The sequence below is a fragment of the Podarcis bocagei genome, assembly GCF_964188305.1.
Source record: "Podarcis bocagei genome assembly, chromosome: 18".
In the NCBI taxonomy this organism is placed as follows: Eukaryota; Metazoa; Chordata; class Lepidosauria; order Squamata; family Lacertidae; genus Podarcis; species Podarcis bocagei.
Genome location: NC_138144.1, coordinates 6,586,538 through 6,603,151, shown reverse-complemented (window position 1 = coordinate 6,603,151; position 16,614 = coordinate 6,586,538). Strand labels below are relative to the sequence as shown.

The 16,614-nt window shown below is 47.1% G+C and overlaps 1 protein-coding gene across 1 annotated transcript in view; it reads right to left on the bottom strand.

The window, feature by feature from the left end:
• ZBTB7A (zinc finger and BTB domain containing 7A) overlaps positions 1-16,614 on the bottom strand; it is a 53,990-nt gene that overhangs the window by 4,038 nt on the left and 33,338 nt on the right. The window contains exon 2 of the mRNA XM_081177826.1: positions 3,205-4,403. Coding sequence (XP_081033952.1) covers positions 3,205-4,388 — 1,184 coding nt within the window. The 5' untranslated portion in view covers positions 4,389-4,403. The remainder of the gene's footprint in view (positions 1-3,204; positions 4,404-16,614) is intronic.

Genomic DNA, 16,614 nt, shown 5'->3' with positions numbered 1-16,614 from the left:
ATAAATAATAAATTATTATTATTTTTATTATTATTATTATTATTATTATTATTATTATTATTATTATTGAGGAATAATTGTCTCTTGTCAGCCAGAAAACATACTGTGAAATACACATATGAACAATCTCTTGTTGTCATTTCAAATGTAGTTAAAATGGCAACCTGGTAAGAAACAGCCGCACCTTGGAAGTTGAACGGAATCTGTTCCGGAAGTCTGTTTGACTTCCAAAACGAACGTTCGGAAACCAAAACGCGGCTTCTGATTGGCAACAGGAAGCTACTGCAGCCAATCAGAAGCCCCGTCGGACGTTTGGCTTCCAAAAATAGTTCGCAAGCCAGAACAGTCACTTTCAGGTTTGCGGCGTGCGGGAGCCAAAACGTTCAGGAACTAAGCTGTTTGAAAACCAAGGTATGACTGTATATCTAGGAGGCCCACAGTCCAAAAAAAACCAAAACAACAATAGCAAAAGAGTAACAGCTCACAACAAGCCTCCCAAAGTTACTAGACCTCAGGTATGTTGAATCTAGCTTCCTGCCCCTGGACCAATTTTCTGGCAGTGAGTTTTGGCTTACAAAGAGCCAACTTTTAAGCACATTCTTATTTCCAAAGCTTGGAATGTTGCTTCTTTGGAAAATACCCAGGGTGTCCTAGAATGATAACCAGATTGGGAGACCTGGGAGAACAGGGTTCGAAGCCCCGCTCAGCTCAGTGGGTGGGTAAAGGTAAAGGTAAAGGGACCCCTGACCATTAGGTCCAGTCGTGGCCGACTCTGGGGTTGCGGCACTCATCTCGCTTTATTGGCCGAGGGAGCCGGCGTACAGCTTCCACGTCATGTGGCCAGCATGACTAAGCCGCTTCTGGTGAACCAGAGCAGTGCACAGAAATGCCGTTTACCTTCCCGCCGGAGTGGTACCTATTTATCTACTTGCACGCTGACGTGCTTTCAAACTGCTAGGTTGGCAGGAGCAGGGACTGAACAACGGGAGCTCACCCCGTCATTGCGGGGATTCGAACCGCCGACCTTCTGATCGGCAAGTTCTAGGCTCTGTGGTTTAACCCACAGCACCACCCGCGTCCCTCATTGGTTGGGTACAAATGGAATAAGCTAATAATAATGAGGAAAAGAATAATAACTTTTCAGAGATGCAGAGAAGATAAAGTCCCGACCAGAGAAGAATGGCTGATCAAGTTGATGGATGTATGCCGAAATGGCTAAAATGACCGCAAGAATCGGAAATCAGGAAGACCAAAATTTTTAATAATGAATGGGGGAAACTGATAACATATCTTAAAAACCATTGTAAACAGTTAAAATCGTTAGTAGGATTGGAATATTACTTGTAGTTTAATGGTGAATTTTGGACACAATGGAGAGATAAAAGATGTGGGATTATCATAAAAGATGCAGGAGGAAATTATTAATAACAGGACCCACAATGTGGGGAGAGGGAAGTGCAGGAAATTCTCTGGATTCTTGTTTCTATGTTGTACGTTCGGTATGTGACTGCAAAGTTTTAAACTTTACTAAATAAATAAAACGTATCATAACGAGCAAGAAATAAACAAAAAACAACAAAAACTAAAGGAACCGGTTAAAAACAAACACACTTTTTCGCAAGAAGTTTCCTACCTTGTTTTCCTGGGTGCAATTTTGTTCCTCCAGTAACTTGGGGCATTGACAAGGAAGGGCAAATTATGGGTTGTGGATCTTAGCACACCTTTCAAATTCCTCCCCAGGTGTGTTCAAAGAGATCCGCTTGCATCTTGGGAGGCTGCTGGCACACGCCTGAGCAGGCCATTGGGGGGGGGTCTTGTCCACCAAAACCCGCCTCCCCCCCCCGAGAGGTTGGATTAACAGAGAACGCCGTTTCAATGCTCCAAATCCACATTGTTTTCAATGCCACCCCACCCCCCGGCCACACCTGTGCTTAAAATTTTGTATGGCTGACCTGCAGAGAACTTGGAAAGTTCATTTTTTTTAACGTTCCAATACGTCCAAAGAGAAGCGAACTAATTCAGTTCACGGTCAGTTCGCAGTTCAGTTCCAAATGATCTCTGGCAATTCCGCCCCACCTGCAGCATTTAGATCAGGGGTCAGCAAACGTTTTCAGCAGGGGGCCGGTCCACCGTCCTTCAGACCTTGTGGGGGGCCGGACTATATTTTGAAGACTCTGAATAGCCCGGGACACAAATTTTCATGGCCTCTAGCAGCTATGGTGGCTCACTGACCATAGGTTGTGTATTTTGTGTTAACTCTGGAAGTGTATACAGTTGAACCTTGGTTTTTGAACGCCTTGGTACTTGTACGTTTTGCCTCCCGAACGCCGAAAACCCAGAAGTAAATGCTCTGGTTTTTGAACGTTTTTCGGAACCCAAACATCTGACGCGGCTTGAGTGCAAGAAGCTCTTGCAACCAATCGGAAGCCACACCTCGGTTGTCAAATGTTTCGGAAGTTGAACGGTCTTCTGGAACAGATTACGTTCGACAACCAAGGTTAGACCGTACTTGATTCTTACCCAACTGAGCCTCCTAGAGGGGAATATGTATATGAAGACACCGACATCTAGCTGGGAGGCAGGAAAAGAGGTCGAAACTCAGCGCCACTCACCTCAAGAAGCGTAATTCAGGGCTATCTGAAATTCACTTCCAAGCATTTAGTGTGGCGTCTCCCCTTCGGAACTCCCTGCCGATTTATTGAGAGCAAGCCTTCACCGCGCCCACTCTCCTGCTTAGACAAACCTACCCAGATGCTATTTTAGTACAGCGGTACCTCGGTTTTCGAACGTTGACGAACGTTTCGGACGCCGTAAACCCAGAAGGTAAACGCTTCCGTTTTCGAACGCGCCTCGGAAGTCAAAATGGCTTCCGCTGAGCGTATGTTATTTTCCTCCATTAAATTTGCAGGCCGCATTTTGCGCCTCCGTTTCCGAACCTCGACCGGTCTTCCGGAACAGGTTACGTTCGGAAACCGAGGTACCACTGTGTTCGAACCTTCGTATGTTGCAAAGCACAGTTGCAATTCCACCCCTCGATTGTTTCATCTTTCGCAAATCGCCTTGTATAAGCAGTGTATAAATTTACGGAAATTTAGAACGAACGAACGATAAATAATATTCTCACAGTAGTAAGGACTGGGATCTTCGGGAGGGGGGCAACACTGCGGACCCGCCCCCAGCCCGCGACCCTCTCCCCGTGCTCACCTCGTAAACCGAACTTTGCAAATGTTACATTCATACGGCTTCTCTCCCGTGTGGGTCCGGATGTGGCGAGGGAGTTTGCCCGCCCCTTGGATCACCTTCTCGCAGATGGGGCACTTCTGGAATGCTTTCGCCCGGATCTTCTTCTCCGACTTGTGGGACCAGGACGGGTACTCGCCCCCCTCTTGGGAAGTGCTAAAGTATTTCAAGTAATAATCCATGACTCCGTCGTCGTCTTTGCGGTCGTCCTCGGCCAGCTGCTGCCGCTCCACGGAATTGATCATCCGTTGCAGGAGCGTGCTGGCGGCCAGGCCGTCCACTTCCCGGGGGTCCGCCTCCTCGCCCTCCCCGGGGACGAAGGCGGGGGAGCCCCCCGCCTCCTGCTGGTCCAGTTGAGCCGCTGCCTCGTCCTCCCCGGGCACCGTGGCCAGGCCGTGCCCGCCGTACTGTCCGTTCTGCGAGGCGGGGAACAAGGGTCCCTGGGCGGCGGCCGCCTTGGCCTCTTCGGCGTCCAGCCACATCTTGCCGTCGGGGTCGCCGTCGTTCGCCTTTGGTCTGTCGCTGAGGGCGGCCTGAGTGTAAAAGTCCAGGCCGTTGCAGTCCGGCTCCTCCTTGACCTCCGGGCCCCGGAAGCCGAGCCGCTGAAGGTCCCTCAAGTCCGGGTTGGTCCACGGGTATGTGCCCTGTTGCCCGTTGATGGGGTTGCTCTGAAAAAACTCCAGGTATTCTTTCGCTCTGAGATGGTTCCTTTGATCAATTTGATCTACTGTGTCCATCTGGTCGTGTTTGGCCAGAATCTTCCTGTCCAGCAGATCCGTGCAAACGTCCCTGACCGCCTGGATCTCTAGCAGCGTGGCGGCGTTGAGGATCTCGCCCACGTTCGAAGTGCTGACGGTGAGGGTGGCCGTGTAGGCAAACTCCAGCAGGGACGAGAGGGCCTCGGCGCTCACAAAGTCTATCTCGTACACGTTCTGCTGGTCGACCACCAGCCCTGAGGTGAAGAGTTTCTTGAAGTACTGGCTGCAGGCCGCCAGGACCGAGCGGTGCGTGGGGAACTCTTGCCCGTCCACCAGGATCACCACGTCGCAGAGCAGGCCGTGATTCCTCTGCTCGTTCAGGCTGCTCAAGATGTCGCTGCTGTGGTCGGGGAAGGGGATTCCGATGGGGCCGTCCACACCGCCCTCCATGCTGACACCAGGGGGCTGGGGAGAGGAAAGAGAAACCATCAAGCAGTGCTAGAAACCGTCAAGCGGTGCTAGAAACCGACAAGCGGTGCTAGAAACCGACAAATGGTGCTAGAAACCATCAAGCGGTGCTAGAAACCGACAAACGGTGCTAGAAACCGTCAAGCGGTGCTAGAAACCGTCAAGCGGTGCTAGAAACCGACAAACGGTGTTAGAAACCGTCAAGCGGTGTTAGAAACCGTCAAGCGGTGCTAGAAACCGACAAACGGTGTTAGAAACCGTCAAGCGGTGCTAGAAACCGTCAAGCGGTGCTAGAAACCGACAAACGGTGTTAGAAACCGTCAAGCGGTGCTAGAAACCGACAAACGGTGCTAGAAACCATCAAGCGGTGCTAGAAACCGTCAAGCGGTGCTAGAAACCGACAAACGGTGTTAGAAACCATCAAGCGGTGCTAGAACCTGCCCCCCTCCCCGCAGGTGGCTTCTGGGAAATGATATAAAATGAGCCAGAGAACATGTTTAAGATAACTTTTGTTAAAAAAAACCCAGAAGCCTTTTTGTTAGGTATTAAAGGTGAGGAACTACCAAAATAAAATTGGGAATTTCATCAGCAAGCGTGTGGCAAATCAAACTATGTGAACATATAGACTTGGCAAGGTCAACGGAAGTCTCAAGAGGACATTCAGACCAAAAATTAATAAAAGAATGGGACTGTGTTAAAGAGTATATGGGGGGGGGGAACATTGTTCTGGAATATATCAATATGTAACGAATGAAGTTTGCAGGCTTAAGGAAAAGAAAAAATAGTTAGGAAAGGCATAAAATTGGAAGTAAAAAATGTACATATACATGCAACACAACGAAAAAGAAAAATGGAAAATTTGAAGTCGCTAAAGGATGGAAGGAAGTCAAAAGTTTAAAAGGCGCAAGGAGATAGGATAATAATATATCAAAGATGGAATAACAAATAAAGTGAATAACGCAACAATAACAAAAATAATAGGTGGTAAAGAACGGGTGTAAGGAAGTACTGGGCTGAGGGGAAGGAAGGCGAAGGGATTAATTGAAATTGTTAAAGACTGGTATAGTATTTAAGAGATTTAAATTTTCATAAAGCTTCTATCAGGAAAGAAGAAAGAAGCAAGAAATATCAAGTAAAGGTATCAGAGAGGAGATAAGTGTAAATGAAAACACGAGACTTATGGTTTTCTTACGTATGATTTTATTTTGGAGTTGTCTGCTTATTTTGGAGTTGTTCGTTACAAAGAATGTATATTATGTGAATTTTTAAAAATGTATGTATGGTATGTACTGTATTTTTTGCTCTATAAGACTCACTTTTTCCCTCCTAAAAAGTAAGGGGAAATGTTTGTGCGTCTTATGGAGTGAATGCAGGCTGCACAGCTATCCCAGAAGCCAGAACAGCAAGAGGGATTGCTGCTTTCACTGTGCAGCGATCCCTCTTGCTGTTCTGGCTTCTGAGATTCAGAATATTTTTTTTCTTGTTTTCCTCCTCCAAAAACTAGGTGCGTCTTATGGTCTGGTGCGTCTTATAGAGCGAAAAATACGGTATGTTTGGCTATGTTCTGTAAGTGTTGCTGTTTCTCTTCTTTTCTCTCTGTTTTAGTTTTTTGATTATTGTTTTATTTTATATGTATCTTATGTTGTAACTTGGCATGGGAGAAAAAAGAAAGAACGAAAGAAAGAGAAAATAGAAGACTGTTGATGTATGCAATGATGCTAGGATGCTCTTAGCCCAGAGATGGAAAGAAGAAAAAGTATCGACCAGAGAAAAATGACAGACCAAGCTGATGGAATACGCAGAAATGGCGAGGCTGACGGGAAGGTTCAGAAACCAGGAAGACCAAGTATTCTTAAAAGACTGGAGTAATTTTTTAATATATCTGAAAGACAACTGTAGACAGCTGAAGTCACTGGCAGGAATACAATGACACTTGTAAAGTAACACGGACTTTGGCTACTATAGTTATATAAGAAGATGGATTGAGGTAAAAGATGCAAGAAAAATAAAAACATTTCAGTAATGGAACCGGCGGAGGGAGGGAAGGAGGTCTGAAGTTTCGAAATAACCTCCTTTTATTTATTTATTTGGAATGGTTATGCTTACTGTGTACAACTTTATGTAAAACCGATAAAAATTGATTAAAAAGGAAGAAGAAAAGAACACACGCACCCCGGCGCATTTTTAGCCACCGGCGAAGGGTCCACTTTGCGACGGACATCTCAAATGTGGGTCCCTGGCTGTTGCTGGACATACAGTGGTACCTCTGGATGCGAACAGGATCCATTCCGGAGTCCCGTTCGCATCCTGAAGCAAACGCAACCCACGCCTGCGAGTCCCCGCTTTAGCACGTGATGTCATTTTGAGCATCTGCGCATGCGGCGAAACCCAGAAGTTACGCGCTCCATTACTTCCAGGTCACCGCAGAGCGCAACCCGAAAATGCTCAACCCGAAGCTGCTTCAACCCAAGGTATGACTGTATTGCGAAATACACATATGCACACCTTCCCGTTGTCGTTTCAAACATACAGTCATAGCTCATGTTACGTTCTTTCAGGTTACGTCCAGTGGCGACCCGGAAGTACCAGAAAGGGTTACTTCCGGGTTTCGCCGCTCGCGCATGCGCAGAATGACGTCACGCGCATGCGCAGAAGCGGCGAATCACAACCCGTGCCTGCGCAGACGAGCCGCTGCGGGTTGCGCTCTTTTCATGTTGCAAGCGGGCCTCCGGAACGGATCCCGTTTGCAACCAGAGGTACCACTGTAGTTAAAATGGCAACCTGGTAAGAAACTGAATACATCTAGGGGGGCAAGTCCAAAAAGAAAGGAGTAACAGCTCACAAAAAAAACCCCAAGGTCACGAGTCCTGTGTTGGGCCAAGGGATTCCTGCACCACGGAGGGTTGGGCGAGATCACCCCCTTACTCCTCAATTCTATGATCTATGAACATGCACCTCGTTGTACAAGAGGCATCCGGGTGCTTGTTTGCACATTGCCCTCCCGTGCCATAGTCATGATGACCAAGCAGGGCTGAGACAGGAAAGACTAGCTCCCCACCCACCAAGCGCCAACACGAAACAGAAGGAAATTCTGGTTTGCCCAACCACGCAGGGTTTCTGGAGTGCAACAGAAGAGGGTTGCCAGCAACACCCACCCACAACAGGCACGCTCCTGGCTCAAGAGAAATCAGGGTGGCTAAAAACCAATGATTAAAAAACACACACCAAAAAACGGAATTTTTATTTACTTAAATTGGATTTTTTTTTTAAAAAAAATAAATTTAAATTGGATTTTAAAAATAAAATGCTTTTGGAGGAAAAATCATTCCGAAGATTTTCTCTTAAAGTTACATTCTAGTCCAAAGGCTATTCATCAGGAAATAAGGATTTGTTTTTAAGTTTTTCATGTGTGCTAAAATCAGCCTAAGTTTTTTTTTTTAAATTGTTTAACCACATCAGTTAACAAACATGGACACATATGCTATAATGTTATTGTTTTAGCTAAACGAATTGTTTAAATTGTTACGATTATTTTTCTCCTTCCAATTAAGTACAGCAGAAAAGTTGTCCAAATATAAACAGTCAACTTATTAAACCTCGCAACAATTTCACAAGTGCCTGTCTGTGTATTTCGAATAGTATAACCAAATCAGTCATTTTTTATATAACTGTAAAAAAAACGACTCTGAGAATTTATTATTCCAAAAATGAAACAGGTTGTAAATATTAAGATTATACCAGCAAGAACGACTCTTTCTGTACAAAATAGCAATGATTTAAATCAAGTCTTACTGACTAGTGATTTAAATCGATTTGATTTAAACCAAACCCACCCTGAGAGAACCCCACCATTCCATACCCCGCCAGACCTCCTTTTGAGCAACCCAGCAAACGTTGCAAGCTTCTAGCCCTCAAGTTCCTATTCTGTGAGCACTAAGAAAAGCTGGAGGCTGGATAGAGAGATTGCGCCAAGTTAGCACGTCGACAGGATTTCCCTTTGTTCTGTGCATTCAGGTATTTGGCAAAAGAATGGTTCTACAGTGGTGCCCCGCAAGACGAATGCCTTGCAAGACGGAAAACTCGCTAGACGAAAGAGTTTTCCGTTTTGGAGGTGCTTCGCAAAACGAATCTCCTATGGGCTTGCTTCGCAAGACGAAAATGTCTTGCGAGTTCCTGCGGGTTTTTTTTCCTTCCCCCCCCCTTTTCTAAGCCGCTAAGCTGCTTATCAGCTGATCCGATCAGCAGATAAGCCGCTAAAAGCCGCTAATAGCGCTAATCCGTCAATGGGCTTGCTTCGCAAGACGAAAAAACCGCTAGACGAAGAGAATCGCAGAACGGATTCTTTTCGTCTTGCGAGGCACCACTGTACTACAACAAGCTTTGCTGAAGGAAATCTGCTCTTAAGTAAGGCTCTTACATCTTATTACTGATTTTAGACCATGGTCAGCAAACTTTTTCAGCAGGGGCCGGTCCACTGACCCTCAGACCTTGTGGGAGGCTGGACTATATTTTGAAGGGGGGAAATGAAGCAATTCCTATGCCCCACAACTAACCCAGAGATGCATTTTAAATAAAAGGACACGCTCTACTCATGTAAAAACATGCTGATTCCCGGACCGTCTGTGGGCCGGATTGAGAAGGTGATTGGGCCGGATACGGCCCCCGGGACATAGTTTGCCTACCCATGTTTTAGAGCCTTAGGGTCCTAATATTCTCATCCCGTCTCCCCAATCCAGGGTCTTTGTGTGGACAGCCAATGGCAGAGATTTCTGCTGGATGCAGCAATTCCCTTTTGTGCCTGAAGAGAGCTCTGTAGGCTGGGCACAAACAGCCGCAGCGAGCCCAAGGTTCCCCGTTCAAATCCTGACATGCCTCCTCTTGTGACAATGCGAAGGCTCGCGTTACAATTAAATTCATTAACGCTGAATTGCATTATTTGCTCTCTATTTTTTTTTAAAGGGAAACTAAAATATGCAAATCAAAACAACGAAAATACTGCTTGCCCTCTCAAGAGCTTGGGAGTGTCTTCGCCACCGCATCCGTGATTATAATCACTACAAACAACCAGGCGAGGTAGGCTAGGCTGAGAAACTGGTAGATGGGGAAAGAATCATGGAATCAAGAGTTAAAGGACATGATCCGCAATGGGGGGAAAGCAAGGAAGATGCAAAGGTAGGCTAGCAAAGAGGTGTGGCCTGAGGAGAAGAGAGTTGTGAGGGCCAGAGGGGGTCATTTCACCCCTTGGCCTAAATGCATAGATCAGGGGTAGGCAACCTTGGGACGCGGGTGGCGCTGTGGGTTAAACCACAGAGCCTAGGACTTGCCGATCAGAAGGTCAACAGTTTGAATCCCCGTGATGGGGTGAGCTCCCGTTGCTCGGTCCCTGCTCCTGCCAACCTAGCAGTTCGAAAGCACGTCAAAGTGCAAGTAGATAAATAGGTACCGCTCTGGCGGAAAGGTAAACAGCGTTTCCATGCACTGCTCTGGTTCACCAGAAGCGGCTTAGTCGTGCTGGCCACGTTACCCGGAAGCTGTACGCCGGCTCCCTCGGCCAATAAAGCGAGATGAGCGCCGCAACCCCAGAGTCGGCCACGGCTGGACCTAATGGTCAGGGGTCCCTTTACCTTAGGCAAACTAAGGCCCGGGGGCCAGATGTTGCCCAATCGCCTTCTAAATTCGGCCCACAGAGGGTCCAGGAATCAGCGTGTTTTTACATGAATAGAATGTGCCCTTTTATTTAAAATGCATCTCTGGGTTATTTGTGGGGCCTGCCTGGTGTTTTTACATGAGTAGAACACCACCCGCATCCCTCTGTGGACCTTACTTAGGCTCATAGCAAGCACAGAGCCCAAGACATGCAGACAAAGCAGGAGATGCAGAACCGAAGGGAAGCAACGAAGATTTCCCAATGTTTGCCACCATCCCCAGAGAGATTCTAGCCGACTCTACGATTCTTAAGATTCTAGGATGAAATTATCAGTAAGAAAAGTTAAACGACAATGGACGAACAGTGGATTAAATCTTGCGGAAAGCTTTCTGAACACCTGGGGAGGCTTGTCTTCAAACAAAAACGCTTTTCGTCGGCGCCAAAATGAGCACAGCAAAGGCTGCCTACCTGAGATTCAGAGTGAGGCCAGAAAGAGCCATGTCGAAATCAAGCCGGTTGTCTGTCTCAAGGCCTGCAACCCCAAATTTTGCAGCACACAGCTGCGGAGGCTGCCCAAGCCTACTCGACCTGCACTCTGAAAAGTCTTGCGTTCTGCCCCCTCGCCTATTCTTACAGCTCACCGCCTGCTCGCCCCCCCACCAAGAGATACTGCAGCCCGTTTGGAAACGGTGCAATCATCGCAAAGACAGGCCTGAGCAGGCAGCTCGCCTCCTTGGGGTCCGGTCCCTGCAAGCTTTGCGGAGACCTCTGGAAGCGTTGTAGCCCAGAGAGAGGGAGGAAAACAGGAAGGACTAGAAGGCAAGAGAAGCAGCGCCGAATGCAGCCCCTTTCTCCAATTCCACATGCATTTTTCCTTTAAGGAAAGGAAAGACGAATGGGAGCCAGCCACTTAACGACCGCATCTACTCTCTGTTCCCTCGCGAAACGCAAGCACGTCCGTTCGGCGAGGAATGCGCTTGCTGCATGGTTTTCCTGCACCATGCTGAAGCTACCCGGAATTACACAGGCCCACGAAGGGCGTCGTCAAAATCCTGTCCCGGTATTTGGACCCAGGTGCTCTGAAATGGGGTTGCCCAGGTTTGGAAACAGCAGCAAGTACCAACGGTAGAAGAACGGGAGAAAGGGAGCTGGGCATGTTTAGCCTGGAGAAGAGGAGGTTAAGGGGTGATATGATAGCCATGTTCAAATATATAAAAGGATGTCACATAGAGGAGGGAGAAAGGTTGTTTTCTGCTGCTCCAGAGAAGCGGACACGGAGCAATGGATCCAAACTACAAGAAAGAAGATTCCACCTAAACATTAGGAAGAACTTCCTGACAGTAAGAGCTGTTTGACAGTGGAATTTGCTGCCAAGGAGTGTGGTGGAGTCTCCTCCTTTGGAGGTCTTTAAGCAGAGGCTTGACAACCATATGTCAGGAGTGCTCTGATGGTGTTTCCTGCTTGGCAGGGGGTTGGACTCGATGGCCCTTGTGGTCTCTTCCAACTCTATGATTCTATGATTCTATGATTGGCGACAGAAGGTAATGGAATATGCAGAAATAGCCAGAATAACGGGGAAAATTTGACAACGGGTCGATGAAACATTTCAAAAAGAATGGGGGAAATTTATTTCATCCACAGGAAGGATAAGGTGAAACAGTGAAACCTCATAATGTGAAATACAAAGAAAATTTCTGGATAAAGAAAATAATAAAAAGTAAAATGTACAATGTGATTAATGTAACCAATGGTAAGTAAAGGTAAAGGGACCCCTGAACATTAGGTCCAGTCGTGGACGACTCTGGGGTTGCAGCGCTCATCTCGGTTTACTGGCCGAGGGAGCCGGCGTACAACTTCCGGGTCATGTGGCCAGCAGGACTAAGCCGCTTCTGGCGAACCAGAGCAGCGCATGGAAACGCCGTTTACCCTCCCGCCGGAGCGGTGCCTATTTATCTACTTGGAGTTTGATGTGCTTTCGAACTGCTAGGTTGGCAGGAGCAGGGACCGAGCAACGGGAGCTCACCCTGTCGTCGCGGGGATTCGAACCGCCGACCTTCCGATCGGCAAGTCCTAGGCTCTGTGGTTTAACCCACAGCGCCACCCGTGTCCCAACCAAGGGTAGTTGTAAATAAATACAGACAGACAATAAGAATTGTACATAGAGCAGGATTAATTTGACTACATATTGGACAAATATGAAAGAAGAAGAAGAATATACAAAATGGATGAAAACCATGAGAACAAGTTAGATGTGATCTAAAAGGCCAGAAGAGGGAAGGAAGGAAGTCGGCTCTGGGAAGCAGGTTTAAATGTGAAAAGTATGTGTATGTGGAGTGTGCAAATAAATATCAATAAAGAATATTATACGGGGGGAAAGGAGGTTGCTGTAACAGGATGGTGATGATGGTGGAAAGACCATCTCGCCTCCCGTCCACCTGGTCAAACCCACAACTAATACTTTGGGTGGAAAACCAAGGATTTCAGGTGAGCAAAAACAAACAAAACCCATCGCTGTTCCAATAATAAATAATAATAATAATAATAATAATAATAATAATAATAATAATAATAATAATAAATTTATTATTTATACCCCGCCCATCTGGCTGGGCCTCCCCAGCCACTCTGGGCGGCTTCCATAAAAACCAAAAATACAGTAAAATATCACACGTTAAAAACTTCCCTGAACAGGGCTGCCTTAAGATGTCTTCTGAATGTCAGGTAGTTGTTTATCGCTTTGACATCTGCTGGAAGGGCGTTCCACAGGGCAGGTGCCACTACCGAGAAGGCCCTCTGACTGGTTCCCTGTAGCTTTGCTTCTCGCAATGAGGGAACCGCCAGAAGGCCCTCGGCGCTGGACCTCAGTGTCCGGGCAGAATGATGGGGGTGGAGACGCTCCTTCAGGTATACTGGACCGAGGCCGTTCCAAGGTCTTAATCCTTTGCATGTTTTTACCCAGGGCTTGGATCGACCAAGTTGGGTCAAACGATGCTCACCGAACTAGAACCATAGAATTGTAGACTTGTAAGGGACACCTAGAGTTATCTAGTCTAACCCCCTGCACTGCGGGAAAGCCCCACTAAAGCACCCACGACAGGTGGCCATCCAGCCTCTGCTTAAACACCCCCGACAAAGGAGAGTCCACAACCTCTTGAGGGAGCCTGTTCCACTGCCTGACACAGTCAGAAAGTCCTGGGTCCAAGTCCCACCCCCTGGAGCAAGAGAAAACAAACTCGATGCGGCAGCTCTTGAGATATTGGAAGACGGCTATCCTATCTACAGTGGTGCCTCGCAAGACGAAAAGAATCCGTTCTGTGATTCTCTTCGTCTAGCGGTTTTTTCGTCTTGCGAAGCAAGCCCATTGAAGGATTAGCGGATTAGCGCTATTAGCGGCTTTTAGCGGCCTTTAGCAGCTTATCAGATCAGCTGATTAGCGGCTTAGCAAAAGGGGGAGAGGGAAAAAACCCCGCAGGAACTGGCAAGACATTGTCGTCTTGCGAAGCAAGCCCATAGGAAATTCGTTTTGCGAAGCACCTCCAAAACGGAAAACTCTTTCGTCTAGCGAGTTTTCCGTCTTGCGGGGCACCACTGCACTCTTCTTCTCGTCTTCTCCAGAACAGCTGGGTGAAATGAACATGAAACCAAATTCATTTGGGGGAGCGAGGCAGAACTTTGTGAAGCCTTTCTAAGCTCATCTTCAATATCATTCTCTTACCATTAAGGAAGGGACGCGGGTGGTGCTGTGGGTTAAACCACAGAGCCTAGGACTTGCTGATCAGAAGATCGGCGGTTCAAATCCCCGCAACAGGGTGAGCTCCCGTTGCTCGGTCCCTGCTCCTGCCAACCTAGCATTTTGAAAGCACACCAGTGCAAGTAGATAAATAGGTACCGCTCCGGCGGGAAGGTAAACGGCGATTCCATGCATTGATCTGGTTCACCAGAAGCGGCTTAGTCATGATGGCCACATGACCCGGCCAATAAAGTGAGATGAGTGCCGCAACCCCAGAGTCGGTCACGACTGGACCTAATGGTCAGGGGTCCGTTTACCTTTAACTGTTAAGAAGGATATTGACAAGCCGGAATGTGTGCAGAGGAGGGCGACTAGAATCATAGAATCATAGAATCATAGAATCATAGAGTTGGAAGAGACCACAAGGGCCATCGAGTCCAACCCCCTGCCAAGCAGGAAACACCATCAGAGCACTCCTGACATATGGTTGTCAAGCCTCTGCTTAAAGACCTCCAAAGTAGGAGACTCCACCACACTCCTTGGCAGCAAATTCCACTGTCGGACAGCTCTTACTGTCAGGAAGTTCTTCCTAATGTTTAGGTGGAATCTTCTTTCTTGTAGTTTGGATCCATTGCTCCGTGTCCGCTTCTCTGGAGCAGCAGAAAACAACCTTTCTCCCTCCTCTATGTGACATCATTTTATATATTTGAACATGGCTATCATATCACCCCTTAACCTCCTCTTCTCCAGGCTAAACATGCCCAGCTCCCTTAGCCGTTCCTCATAAGGCATCGTTTCCAGGCCTTTGACCATTTTGGTTGCCCTCCTCTGGACACGTTCCAGTTTGTCAGTGTCCTTCTTGAATTGTGGTGCCCAGAACTGGACACAGTACTCCAGGTGTGGTCTGACCAGAGCAGAATACAGTGGCACTATTACTTCCCTTGATCTAGATGCTATACTCCTATTGATGCAGCCCAGAATTGCATTGGCTTTTTTAGCTGCCGCGTCACACTGTTGACTAAGAAGACAAAGAGTGTTTATTTGACACTGGATGTCCAATCCCTCCCAATACTGCTGGTATCTGTACAGTCATACCTTGGGTTACAGTCGCTTTGGGTTGTGCAATTTCGGGTTGCGCACTGCGCCGAACCCGGAAGTACCGGAGTGGGTTATTTCTGGGTTTCGGCGCTTGCGCATAAGTGCTAAATCACGCTTTGCACATGCACAGAAGCACGACCCGCGCATGCGCAGACACGGCGCTGCCGAGCGTCTACTGTATTGGTTTGAACTGTGTTTATTGCGTTCTGTACATTGCCTTCAAATGTGTGTGGAAATCAATTAACAAATAAATAAACACAGTGGTACCTCGGGTTACAGACGCTTCAGGTTACAGACTCCGCTAACTCAGAAATAGTACCTCAGGTTAAGAACTTTGCTTCAGAATGAGAACAGAAATTGCGTGGCAGCAGGAGGCCCCATTAGCTAAAGTGGTACCTCAGGTTAAGAACAGTTTCGGGTCAAGAACGGACCTCCAGAACGAATTAAGTTCTTAACCCGAGGTACCACCAATGGCCTCTGCCTCTATTTCCCTTTTAACGCCATCCAGACTGGTACTGATCACTACCTTTTGTGGCTGTGTGAAAAAGTCTCTCTCTTTCTCTGTCGCTTGCGCGTTGCGAGACTCTAAGCCGGTCTCGCTTTTAAAAGAGTAGGTGGATCTGATAGCTAAGAGGGAGGGAAGGAGACGCAATTTTTACCTTTCCACATCTGTTTGCGAATTGGTTTTTTTTTTGGTGTTTTTTTAAAGACCCCGTGAAAGAAACCAGAGGCCTTTCTTCATGGAATAATAGGTTTGGAACTGCCCAAGAAAGATTTTAAATTATTTTCGTATGCCACAACTGCTGCTCGAATTTTATTAGCTAAGAAATGGAAAACACAAGAAGTCCCAACAGTGGAAGATTGGCAGATGAAGATGATGGATTTTTCGGAGCTGGCCGACCTGACCGGAAGAGTCCGTGACCAAAAGGAGGAGGATTACCAGGAAGAATGGACAAAATTTAAAGATTATTTAGTTAAATATGTTAAATTAATTTACTTGGAAAAGCTTGCAAATACCAGATAGGCCTGGTAATGAGATGAATTAACATGTTTAATGCTGAATTGGAAAGAAAGAAAGATGTTAAGTGTTTAAGTTAACTTTATAAGAATTTAGGTTTTGGAAAACCGTTAAAATGATATACACTGAAATTCAACCAGGGGGATACGAGGAAGTCACTTAACAAGGTTACTAAGTTTGGTTTAAATACGGTTGAGATTTATGTCTGTTTGTGTATTTGTTTGTTTGTCTTAAAAAAAAATTCTGGAAAATAAAACTTTTTGCAAAATAAAATAAGAGACCTCGTGAAAACCCACCCACATTTCTGTGCAAATTTCTCCTGTACACAGACATCGCCACTATGCATTTCTGCAACGATAAAATGTGCTTGTGGTTTTCGCTAACGTGAACATTACTCTGCGCCCAGAGCGTCGCCTCCCCCCCCCCCAGTTCGAGAATTGCACCTTGCAAAATTCCGGTGAATTTCGGAGGGCGGTTGCATTTCGGCTTGCGAACTGCTCCAGAAAGGTTTGCCTTTTGAAACGCAAGCCGAATCCGGTTTCTCCCCCCTTCCCAGCTATAGGTGGCAAAGCATCCCAGATAATCGAGGGGCCTAGCTGACAAGCAGGCGTCGCAGTCCGCCCCCACCCCGTTTCCCGGCAGGGACCACGTGCCTCATTCTTCCACACCCAGCGCAGAAATGCAGTGGGATGGCTAGAACGCTAATCCGTCGAAA